At 49.3% G+C, this 12,750-nt stretch overlaps 1 protein-coding gene across 1 annotated transcript in view; it reads right to left on the reverse strand.

Annotated features, from left to right (window-relative positions):
- The window catches only part of FRMPD2 (FERM and PDZ domain containing 2), an 86,493-nt gene that overhangs the window by 65,925 nt on the left and 7,818 nt on the right, over positions 1-12,750 (reverse strand). Inside the window, exons 3-8 of the mRNA XM_046027784.1 lie at positions 9,483-9,548; positions 7,157-7,348; positions 5,269-5,401; positions 4,386-4,473; positions 2,516-2,651; positions 1,122-1,193 (exon numbers count right to left, since the gene is read on the reverse strand). Of these exons, the coding sequence (XP_045883740.1) occupies positions 1,122-1,193; positions 2,516-2,651; positions 4,386-4,473; positions 5,269-5,401; positions 7,157-7,348; positions 9,483-9,548 (687 nt within the window). The remainder of the gene's footprint in view (positions 1-1,121; positions 1,194-2,515; positions 2,652-4,385; positions 4,474-5,268; positions 5,402-7,156; positions 7,349-9,482; positions 9,549-12,750) is intronic.

The following is a 12,750-nucleotide window of genomic DNA, read 5'->3' on the forward strand; positions in this document are numbered from 1 at the left end:
CATTAGAGGACAGTTAAGGATGGACACTGGCATGCGTGACTTTATGGCCACACCTTATCCGTTGTGGCACCCAGGGGCAGGCCCCACACTCCAGGGGCCAGTACGGACCTGAGGACCCTATGGGAGATTGTTCCCATATGACCCAGGGCAGGGCTGATCATCCTCCGAGTCTCCCTGATGAATCAGCTGAGAGAGATGCGGGGGCCACCCCATGTGTTCAAAGGGCCCTCTGCTTGGGTTTAATGCTCTACAACTGCCCTCTTGACATTCTTAATAGTTGTGTCCTTGAACATGTGTTTTTCTAAGTGAGGTCCACTGGGACAATGGAGCTACACACGGGGCTTCCATGGCCCCACTTGCCAGAATGGTTCTAGCAGCTAACAGGTGCTCCATCCCACCTCAACCTGGCCCTTCCACTCCCCCTTTCTACTCTCCACCCAGGGCAGCTTATCACTCCCTTCCTCTGCAGAGGGTTGGCTCAGGAAGGGTCCTAGGAAAGAACACATACCCCCAAGACATCTCAGAGCAGGGTGTGGCAGTGACTGTCCCCACTCTGGGCTGGGATCACCTTTCAGTGGGTCTTAGCAGGGCCAAGCCTCTCACCCACCCCCAATCCAGGCACCGATTGCCTCTCCATACAGAGGTTGAATCTCTCGAGGGTCCACAGTCTTCCCAAGACTGGGAAAGTGGGGCTAAGGGAAGGAAGACTGACTTTTCCACCTGACAGTAGACAAATGCAGATATACTAGGATGAAAGCTGCATGTGGAAAGGACCCTCTTGTGTTCACATTAACAGTATGGGGTCAGGAGTAGTGCTTGGCACGTGCTAGATGCTTAAACAATATTTGCTGACCCATTACGGTGACAAAGTTGAGCTGAGTCTGGAAAGACAAGCAAGGCTGAGCCAGAAGTAGCAGAGGGCTCCTATTTGAGGAGAAGGGGGAGTGCTGAAGGACAGGAAGAAGGAGTGTGACTTAGCCCAGAGCTCTGGCAGGAGTCTGGAGGAGAGAGCGAGCACCCCAGCCTGAAACCGCAGTTAGAAGTCAGTCAGCCTCCAGGACTGCCCAGCAGGGTGGTTCCCTCACCACCCCCCACCCCTGCCCAGTTATCCCAGCAATTACCACAACTGAGCCGGGTAGATGCAAAGTCACCGGGGCTTCTCCAGCCAGCAAGATGAACTCGGGCCTAGAGAACTGGGAAAAACACTCAAGAGTCACTCATGGTACAGAAGAGAAGTCACATCCCAGGGGGTCTGGCCCCCAGCTCTTGGACTGGGCTTCCCCATTGCACTCACCTCCCCTCACCCTCTAGCAGCACTCCCTTCCTGGGAGCCAGCAGGAAACAGGCTTCAGGGAAATGGGGCTCAATGGGCTGGGGTGTGGAGGGGGGTGGGGGAGGCTCAACAGGGCTCAACTCAGTGAAGTTGGGCATCTCAAAGCAGATGTCTTAACAGTGGGTAGAGTGCTCTTGGTGCTGTCCTAGCTCTTAAGCTGGGTGTCTGCTTCATTGTGTGTTTCATAATTCACACATCACTACATAATCTTTTGTATGTATCAAAATTATAAAACACATTATATAAAACGAATATATATTATATGCTAGAGATTTTCTAAAGCAAATACCTCTAGATTTCGATTGGATGAATGTTTTTCTAGCTCTGTATGTTGAATCGATAACATGCACGGGCAGCTCTTTCCAATTTCACATCATTTGTATCAGTCTTGTGATGGGGAGATACTTTCATACCTATCATTAGTTACACACGGCCATCATCCTGTGCGGTGCATAATCTCAACCCATTTGTCAGAAAATTGGGACTCCAAGAGGTTAAGAAGCTCACCCAAATCTAAGAGTGATAGGATTGGGTAGACCTACTAATGTGCCCCCCAAGGAAACCAACCAGACTCCTGCTCCAAAGGCCAGAAGGCCAGGCAGTAAATGATGTGTGTCTTGAGAGAGTTTCATAGAAGTGTCCTTACTGAGTGATCATGGCAAAAAGCCAAAGAAGAGGAAGGTGTCCCGGACCCTGTCTACCTGAGAATGTGGGAGAGTGGCAGGGGCATGGGGAGTGTGGGAGCCCAGAGCCACAAAGGAGAGGATGTCCCGAGGCTACTCTAGGCTCAACTCCTCTCAAATTGGCTAAGGAGCTTTAAGCAAATCTCTCGGCAACAGATAGGCCAACAAACGAAGGCTTTTGGGGGGCATCTGGGTCTGATGTTCCCAAAGGGCTGCAGATGCCCAGGCCAAATGCCCAACAAAGGCAGCCTTCTCTGTGAACAGCCAGGCAGGGGCTTGTCCCTGCTCCAGGGGACCCTCATCCCTTCATGATTAAACCACAGGGCTTATGTGGTTATTAAAACAATTTTCAGCTATTGGCAGTGCTGTTCAAGAAGGGGTGATGCCAGGGCTGAAAATCTCAGCCCAGGGAGCCTGCCCATTTTCAACGACGGTGTTAGCCACATAGCTCCCCACTCAAACCTCTTGGGAGAAGGTCTTTTGGTCCTCTTTTGCTCACCTTTCCTTTTCTTTGCAGAAAAGCCCTTTGAGAAGGAACTGCTGACTGTGAGGTTTCTGCAGACACTGGGAGCATGGAGCCAGAGCTGAGCTGCTGTTCGATCTCAAGCTCTGTGGGAGCTTCCATTGGCAGAGCACTGGCCAGCAGTCAAGAAGAGGAAAGATGACACACAATGGAAATGACCACCAACAATGAAAGCTCACGGTGCACAGGTGCTCTACTGGACAGGGCACATCCCCTACTTTCCCTTCGCCCCACTCCTAGGGGGAGAGTTACCGTGTGTACTTTTCCAAGGAGGTCGCTGAGGCTGCAGAGCCACAGAAGCGGGGTGGGGTGCAAGGGGCCAGGTCCCAGTTCATTTCTTCCCCACCTCACAACCCTGCTTCAGCTCACTGTGCTCAGGACAGGCAGGTCCTATGACCCCAGCTCCTGAACAACTTGAAGCTGGCGATGGGGTCACAGGGGATGCTAACTTTCCTACTTAGAATTTTATATAGTGTTTGAAATGTTTTGGTTAAAAAAAAAATACATTGTTTATGGAATCAGAAAAAGAAAAAAAAAAGCTCTTTCCATTGGGGGGGGGGGAACCAGAGTTTTAAATAGCAGGAAAAAAAATTACTATGAGATGAGCCCTACAGCATCCGGTCAAGACCCCAGCTGTGTATGTGACATCAAGTATTGCCACAGCCCTGGGCTGATGATAGAAGGACAACAAATCAACATGTAAAGAAATAAATACCCAAACTTCAAAATTCCTAATGTTCCAGGTGCAGGAAGATATGGCCCCATGTGGTTTTGGAGCAAATTTGAGCATCTATGTCAGATTGATTCCAAAACCAGCCACTTTTTCTCCATGACCCATGCCCTGTGCCTCTCTCTCCCTCCATCCCTTCCTTCTCTCTCTCTCTCAACTCTACCATTATCATAACGACAATCCCAGGCTAGCCTGCTGGTGGAGAGTCAGGACTCCCCCGGATAACAGCCAGCCACCCCCCAAAATTGAAGCTGCCTAGCCAGGCTGCGACTGATCACAGAGCACAAGGGCCTCCAGAAGGGTCCAGAAGAACCTCCCAGCTGAGCACAGCCTCAATTGACCAACTCGCATAAGCAAAAGCTAAATAAACCATTACTTTTTAAAAGATCGTATTTATATATTTGAAAGAGTGAGAGAGAGAGGGGCGCCTGGGTGGCTCAGTGGGTTAAGCCGCTGCCTTCGGCTCAGGTCATGATCTCAGGGTCCTGGGATCGAGTCCCGCATCGGGCTCTCTGCTCAGCAGGGAGCCTGCTTCCCTCTCTCTCTCTCTCTCTGCCTGCCTCTCTATCTACTTGTGATCTCTCTCTGGCAAATAAATAAATAAAATATTAAAAAAAAAAAAAAAGAGTGAGAGAGAGAGATTGAGAGTATGAGCCAGGGTGGAGGGAAGGGGCAGAGGGCATGAGAGGGGACTGACATGGGACTCGATCCCAGGACCCTGAGATCATGGCCTGAGCCAAAGGCAGACACTTCACAGACTGAGCCACCCAGGCGCCCTGAAACTATTCGTTTTAAACATTGCATTTTATGGGGTTTGTTATGCTGCCTCATGGAGCAACAGATAATCACAACATGGAAGCCTGTCGTTGTTCCAGAATGGAGCCTGAACTGGATTCCCAGAGGACAGAGAACGCCTGACAGCACAGCTGCCATCTGGCCCCTCATCACCTTGGCTGCACATCAGCTTGAATGTGGGGTTTGCTTTTTTTTCACCTGCCGATGGAGTAGGGTCAGCTTTTTCTGGAGCAGCGAAAGGTCTTGCATCAGTAATCAGCCAAGAATCAGGATACGGCAGTCCCCACAAGTGGCCCCTACCCTGTATACCTTGCTGCTTACCTGCTAGCGAAGAGGCTATGGTGACTGGGGACTGAGGTGCTCAGACCGGGCTCCAGGGAGCTCTGGGTCTCTGTGCTTCTCTCTGAAACTAAACAGACAGCATGATGGAGGGCACGGGAAGATACAAAGAGCATGGATCTCTTAAACTGAGCAGCCTGGGGTGTGGATATCAGCATCGTGATTTACTGGCTGTGTGACTTTGGCAAAATTACTTACCCTCTCTGAGTCTATTTGCTCATGTGAGAAATGGAAATGACAGTTCCAGAGAGTCAGGGGAACTTATTTTTTTGAGAGGGAGAGGCAAAACCTAAGAGCAAAGAGTGCCTTGTTTTAGGGACAGCAAAAAATAACATTATTTTTTTTCATTCTCTCCTTAAATTCAATTTAGTTAGCATATACTGTATTATTAGTTTCAGAGATAGAGTTTAGTGATTGACTGGTTGCATGTAATACCCAGTGTCCCATCCATCAGGTGCCCTCCTTAATGCCGGTCACCCAGTTGCCCTTCAGATTCCGTTGAAGAGTAGAAAACAGTAGAAGATTTGAAGATTGTTCAAAAAACAGTTCCTCTAACATGACTAGAGCAACAACTAAAACAATCTTTAAAAGAATGCTTTATTTTGCTCTTATGTCATTTGTTGAAATTTGCTTTATCAAGATAGACAGTTCAAACTCAATTTTAAAAAAGGGTTTATGTTTGATATAAATAATTATCTCCAGGTGATGCTTTCCTGAGGACACACCCTCTTCTCCGTGGGGGCTCCTGGAAGAGGGGAGCCTGACCAGGGGAACGTCTGGCCCACTAGCTACAGGAAACAATAGCATGGGAATGCTCTAGCCACAGGAAAAAATAGCATGGGAATGCTCAGGGTGCTGTGCCCACCTCTGCAGGGGTGCGGTCGCTCCAGGGCGCCTGCTGCTGGGTTCTCGCAGCTCACCCGATGCAGTCTACTCCTGAGCAGGCGGCTTCGGTCCTGCTGCACAGAGTAGCTTCCTTCCACAGCTCCCCTCTCCACCTGAAGGCCAAGTGCACCACACATCCACAACCCAAAGTCAAGAGGGGATATTTATATAGACACATACAGACTGGCTGTCAGATTAAGTCAGTTCAGAAGCGTCTGTTGTACGCAGTGAGAGCCCAGCAATACACTTTGGCAACCAGAACAGGCTCCAGACTCCACCACCCACAGGCACCTTAGAGGTAATTCACTCCCCTCCCCCACTACCAGTGGACAGCTCCACAACTGTGCCTTTGCTCATGCATTCCCCCCACTGCCTAGGGTCTCCCTGCTAAACCCCTCTGTGCCGCTAAGACCTAGAGTGGTGTTCTCTCTACTTCCAAACCTCTCCACTTCTGCCCTCAAGGCACAGGGAAGTGTCCCTTTTGTCACCTTCCCTCGTCACCTTACTCACATCTCCTTCTACATCATATCACGTTTTCTTGTTTGTCCATCTCCCTGACCTCACCATGTGATTTGTGCTTCACTGTAGCTCTTCTGGATCTTTGAATAGGAACAACATGTTCAGATGCCAAGACAGAGGGATCCAAGAAGGAGGAAAAGATGGACGAGACATTTTCTAAATGACTGGAGGCAGCATGCACCCCAGCTGTCCCCTGCTCTCCATCCACATGGCCCCTGCATTAGTCTTAGTCTCAGTTCTCCAGCCTGACCCCTGGACAAGTGCACAGTTACCCAACCAGTCTCCAGCCCTGCCCCCATCTGGTTCCTCTGAGATGCAGACCTCCTTGCATTTATATCCCAAGCACCTCACTGGCCTCTCTCCCACACTTTCCCTGCCTCACTGGGGCCAACGCTGACACAATTCCTGCTCCAGAAACCCCAACCCACCTTCCGTGGGGCCAGGCTGAGGCTGTCTCCCTGAGATCACCTCCAGGCCGGGCTTGTCAGCCATCCTGTCCTCCTTCCAGCATTCCCCCTCTCCTAGAGGCACTTCCACAATAAGTAGCATGCATGGGGGTGCCTGGGAGGCACAATCGGTTAAGCATCGGGCCTTGGTTTCTGCTCAGGTAGTGATCTCAGGGTCGTGAGATCAAACCCCACATCAGGCTCTGCGCTCAGCATGGGGTCTGCCTGAGAGTCTCTCGGCCTCTCCCTCTGCCCCTCCCACCCATGCTCTCTCTCTCTTTCTCTAAAATAAATAGATAAATCTTTAAAATAAATAACATGCATAAACATCACCATTTCTGACTTCACTTCAAGGGAACCCAACTTAAGCCAAATGCCTCCTACGTGTCAGCCTCTTGCTAGATGGTGGGGAATGCACAGGACAGCAAGCAACACGGTGTGACATGTGCAACAGGGGGACTCTCGGCAGACACAGGACAGCAGAGGGAGGGAGGAGCCAGGGACTGAGGGCACTGTCAGAGAAGGCTCCTTGCAGGAGATCTAGTCAAATTTTGATAGGGGAGCTGACTCGTGGGTTATAAACACAATTGCTTTTTTACATAAAGGGGTCTTTGAAAGATCCCGAGAGTCTCGGGCACATTAGAAATCTGGGCTTGCCCGAAAGTCTTCACCAGTGCTGCCCAACAGAACCACTGTGATGAGATTGTTCTGTATCTGCCCTGTTCAGCAGGGTCATCACCAGCCACATGTGGCAACTGAGCTCTCGAAATGTGGTCGGTGGGATGGAGGCATTGAATATTTTATTTTATTTCATTTCAGTGAACTATAATTTAGCTAATTTAAATGTTAACAGCTACCTGTAGCTAGTGTCCCCTGGGTTGAAAAGCACGGATCTCCACTGACCTCAGAGATAGTGCCCAGAACTAAGCTGGCCAGCCGTTGGACATGGAGATTGGCAGAAGCTGGGTATACAGCCACCTCTTCCCGATGAACCCTACAGGCTTCCAGAACTGACTGCAGGGGCAGGCGCCTGTGAGGCTGGTCTTCGCACATAGTCAGCAGAATGGAGTGCAAGGGCTCATGGAGCCGCAGAGGCTGGAGAGGAAAGGGGCTGTGTAAGAAATCTGGAGAGCTGCTGCCACTGAGCCCAGCACCTTGTCGGATGTGCAGTGGGGACTCTCAGACACGGAGGATCTCATCACCACTAGACAGATGCCTGCCCCTTCTGGAGAGTTTAGGGACGGACACAAGCTCTGTCACTGGAGCCACAAAATGCAGAGCAATTATCTCTGCGCCAGTTGTGTGAAGTTGGCTACTTTCTAGTCTGGAATGTTCTTTGGTGCACAGAGAGCACAGACATGTGCCTGGAATACTTATGAAGAATAAGTGCTTGACAGAATGAATTTCCACCGATGCCAAGCACTCAGCTCAAACCAGGGATCAGCCTTCAACTCACACCCACCTGGGAAACCTGTCAAATTATTTCTCGATTATGTCTCCAATATAATTACTTCTCAAATTACTTCCTCAATTACTTTCTACCGAATTACTTCTCAGATTATTTAGGTGGGTCTCACTGGGATCCATCCCCTAGAATATGAGCTCTGGGAATGTAAGGACTGTGCTTTTTTTCCCCTTTGGAATCTCCAGTGGTCAGCACAAGGTCAACAATCATCGGAAGAACTTTATGTCACATGTACCCATCAAGCAAAAGAAAAAACATTTTATTAAGCACTTTCCTCATGCATTTCAGTGGCCACCATTTATGTGCAGAAGTCCTCAAAATCAGACTCAACATCAGGCTTTTTCTCACGCTCCCCATACTGCAATCATTTTCAATATAAAGGCTGCACTACCATTTCTGGCCATCCAGCACCAGTTGGGAATCCCCATCTCCAAGTATAAGAGAGATACTGTGTCTAGGGCTCAGGCAGCCAATCCAAGCGCCTCGGATGTGCCCAGAGCCCCAGGCTACTGGAACTGCAAGGTGGCAGACACTCCCTTCTTTCAAGGACTTCACAGTCTGATGAGAAAGATGGTCAACTCAAGGGTCAAGGACTTTGGTCTTGGAAAGTACAAGATATGGTAATAACACAGCGGAAACGGTCTAACCCAGCCTGGGAAGGGAGTCTGGAGCTGGAGGAAAGAATTTGAACTAAACCTCAGAAAGCACACTGGGGTTAACCAGGAGAAAAGTGGGGGAGTGAACCATGATAGAGGGAGCAGTATATGCGAATGGGGGCATGCCTGAGAAGAAGGGGGCTATGGACAGGAGAGAGCCCAGGGAAACAAAGGGATAATGCAGGACCCCTTGTTCAAAACTTTTCCGGGTTTGAAGCCGGTGACATCAGAGCATTAAATCAAGCATGGGCCCTTTAAGTACAGGGCAATCTACAGTTACACATGCCACACGCCCAGGAAGCCAGCCTGGATAACAGCAGAGCTCCAGAGAAGAACCTGATCCACAGGTAAGAACCCCAGTTGGGGCTCCAGGTACGCCCTGCTGAGAAGTAGAACCTAATCCCATGGGTAGTAGGAAGCTAAGAGAGATTTCACATGAAGAGGGACGAGAACAAAATACACCAGGAAACACTGGGATGTTGAATTAGAGAGGACAAAGGTGAGAGGAAAGAAGGAAGGGAGGGAGGGAGACAGGACAGGGTTCTCTAGCTCACTGGTCTCTTAGGAATTCTTATAGTGTCAGATCAGAATTTGCACACACACACACACACACACACACATTCTGTAGTCAAAAATTTTATACAGTGCTGTGATAGAGTTTAAAATTTCCTTTGCTTTAGGCTTTCTCAGAGTCTTTAATAAATTACTCTGCCAAATCTCTGAGAGGAAGCTATCGTAGCCAGCATTCTCCCAAATTCGTTGAGCACAGAACCGTTTCTCAGGGAAGCATTTCGCCTCAGGAAGGGCTGCTTTCTACATCGGTATCTTCGTTATCTGTAAAACCCTCTAGACTTGCTACTTCCTCTGAGCTTGTAAGTCTTGCCAGTTCTAGATCGTGGCTGACTGCATTGCCATGCTGAGCAGCATTCTGAGGTGCGTTCTGAACTCAGCAGGAGGCCCTCTGTGATGGGCCAGCAGTGCTTTCCTAGAACCTAGGAGGACAGAGTGGTGGCACGTGGCTCAAGAGATGTGATCCCCATCCTGAAGAAAACCGCTAACGAAATCCAAAGAATGACCTGGCAAGACTTGGCATTTCTCGTTTACAGACCTGATCTTGTGGCACGTGAAAGCCTGCTGACCAGTAGAGGGTCATACCCAAAGAATACACGTGCATCTGCCCAAGACAAAAAAACAGCAGGTTAGATTGCCATCACCTCCATTATTCCGTGGTCCTGCAAACAAAGCACCATTCCAGTTGCACGCACGGCTGGCTAGCCCCACAAGCGTCTGCGACTCCCATGAACTTTCCCGTCTCCCTCCCTCTTGTGGCCTAAAGCCCAGGGACCATAACACCACACTTTGGCAAACGATGCAGGAGAAGTCTGTTAAGGGGTGTTTGAGAGCATCTTTGCTTTGCTGACAACAAGAATGCAGGTAGCTTGCCCCATCTTTCCTCCGTTTTGCCTTGCCCACTGATGGAATACGTGGAACCACCACGTATCCTGGTTCCTGAGATGACAGGTGTGAAAGCAAAATGCCAGCAGCTGAGAAGGGTGGGATGGAAAGACACAGCCAGGATCCTTGATGACATTTACTGAGCTGGTGGTCAATCCTCAGACTTCCTGTGAAGCGAATCCTAATCGTATCTGTGGTTTCAGCCTCTGTGTTTTAGGCTTTCTGGTCCATGTAGCCAAAGCCCTCTGTCGGTGACACCCTACGGGGCGGCCTGATTTAAAAGCACCACGTGCTGTCAGAGAGCGACATGGTGAAATGGAAGGGCAGTATCTGACTTCTCTGAGCCTCACTTGCCTCATCTTTATAGTGGGGGTTCTGCCTGACTACTCATGAGCATTGAGTAAAAAACACCTGGAAATGGTAATGATAATTATTGTTACGATAACCAGATGCAGAGCAGTTACATGGCAAGCTGGGCTCTAAGACTTTTACTTATATTAACTCATTTCATCCTCACCCCTGTCCTGGGAGGTCAGTATTTTAATTGTCTCCATTCTACAGAAGAGACAAACCAAAGGCAACTTAGGGAACTTTCACAAAGAACAACGAAAGCCTAAACTTGAACCAGAGCCTTTGCCCCAGGGTCTTGGCTATGTTGCCTCTAGTTCATACTAAGTTCTCCATAAATGCTAATTTATTATTGTGGTGGGGCTTCTGCTGTAACTGACATCAGAAAGTCAGGTCCCACGACTCCAGCTGTGGCATCTCAGCCGAGGCCAGAGAGGAGGGGGCACCACCAGAGAAACCCAAACAGAGGGACTGAGACGTACCCATGTCTGTGTCTAACACAGGAGTCCGGGATTCATCCCTGGGATTCTGTCAGTGTAGGAAAGGGTGTTGGGGCCTGGAGGGTTGGGGGACTGCCTGTGCGGGGACAGAGTCGGGGCCACCACAGTGGGGGATGTGCTGCTTTCACTGTTGGGATCTGACTTGGAGACATGAGGGGCCACCAAGGCCCTGTTCTCTGAACCCAAAAGAAAAGCAGCTCCAGTTCCAGATGCCTCCTGAGAGGGGCGGGACTTCCATGCTGTACTCTTCCCAGGGAAGGACTGGAAGAAACAGAACTCACTGAGGAAGTGCATGCTGTACCCTGAGTGTTGTGTGCCTGCTTTACACCGCTCTCTCCCTAGAATTTCTTCTTTTTAAAATTGAAAATAATGGGGGCCACCTGGGTGGCTCAGTTGGTTAAGCAACGGCCTTTGGCTCAGGTCATGATCCCGTCTGGGGATCGAGTCCCACATTGGGCTCCCAGCTCCGTGGGGAGTCTATTTCTCCCTCTGACCTTCTCCCCTCTCATTCTTTCTCTCACTCTCTCTCAAATAAATAAATAAAATCTTTTGAAAAAATAAATTTAAATAAAATAAAATTGAAAATAACGTTTACGAAATAGGAGTCAAGATGGTGGAGAAGTAGCAGGCTGAGACTACATCAGGTAGCAGGAGATCAGCTCAATAGCTTATCTAAACATTGCAAACACCTACAAATCCAACGGGAGATCGAAGAGAAGAAGAACAGCAAATCTAGTAACAGAAAATCAACCACTTTCTGAAAGGTAGGACTGGCAGAGAAGTGAATCTAAAACGACGGGAAGATAGACCGCGGGGGGAGGGGCCGGCTCCCGGCAAGCGGCAGAGGAACGGAGCACAAAATCAGGACTTTTAAAAGTCTGTTCCACTGAGGGACATTACTCCAGAGGCTAAACCAGGGTGAAGCCCACGCGGGGTCAGTGTGGCCCCAGGTCCCGCAGGGTCACAGAAGGATCGGGGGTGTCGGAGTGTCGGGGGTGTCGGAGGTATTAGAACGGAGAAGCCGGCTGCAGAGACAGAGCCGAGGACTGAACTCTCAGCTCGGGGTTACCTTGAACTGGTCGCGGGCTGGGTGAGCTCGGAGCGCGGCTAGAGGCTGGGGATACGGGAGAGATTGGGTGCTGTCCTCTGGGGGCGCACTGAGGAGTGGGGCCCCGGGCTCTTGGCTCCTCCGGGCCGGAGACTAAGAGGCTGCCATTTTCATTCCCGTCCTCCAGAACTCTATGGAAATCGTTCAGGGAACAGAAGCTCCCAAAAGCGAACCCGAGCCGATTACTTAGTCCGGCTGCCGGTAAGGGTGGTGCAATCCCGCCTCGGGCAAAGACACTTGAGAGTCACTACAACAGGCCCCTTCCCCAGAGGATCAACAAAATATCCAGCCAGGACGAAGTTCATCTATCAAGGAAAAGTAGGTTCAATTCCTAAGACAGCAGCGCAATTCCAGAGGAGGAGAAAGCAAAGCACGGAACTCATGGCTTTCTCCCCATGATTCTTTAGTCTTGTGGCTACTTCAATTTTTTTTTCTTTTTTCAATTTTTTTTCTTTTTTCTTTTCTGTTAAAATTTTTAAAACTTTTACCCTTTTCTTTTTTAATGTTTTTTGACTAGTTTATCTAAATATATATATTTTTTCTTTCTTTTTTATATTTTTTCTTTATTTGTTTTATTTTTTAAATTTTTTTCTTTTTTTTTTTTTCCTGAACCTCTTTTTATCCCCTTTCTCCCCCCCACAATTTGGGGTCTCTTCTATATTAAGTTACAGCGCATTTTTCTGGGGCCTTTACCACCCTTTTTAGTATTTTATTTGCTCCTTCATATCCTCTTATCTGGACAAAATGACAAGGTGGAAAAAATCACCACAAACAAAAGAACAAGAGACAGTACCGAAGGCTAGGGACCTAATCAACACAGACATTGGTAATATGTCAGATCAAGAGTTCAGAATGAGGGGCGCCTGGGTGGCTCAGTGGGTTAAGCCGCTGCCTTCGGCTCAGGTCATGATCTCAGGGTCCTGGGATCGAGTCCCACATCAGGCTCTCTGCTCTCTACTTGGCAG

This window comes from Meles meles, chromosome 13 (genome assembly GCF_922984935.1).
Source record: "Meles meles chromosome 13, mMelMel3.1 paternal haplotype, whole genome shotgun sequence".
Taxonomy (NCBI): domain Eukaryota; kingdom Metazoa; phylum Chordata; class Mammalia; order Carnivora; family Mustelidae; genus Meles; species Meles meles.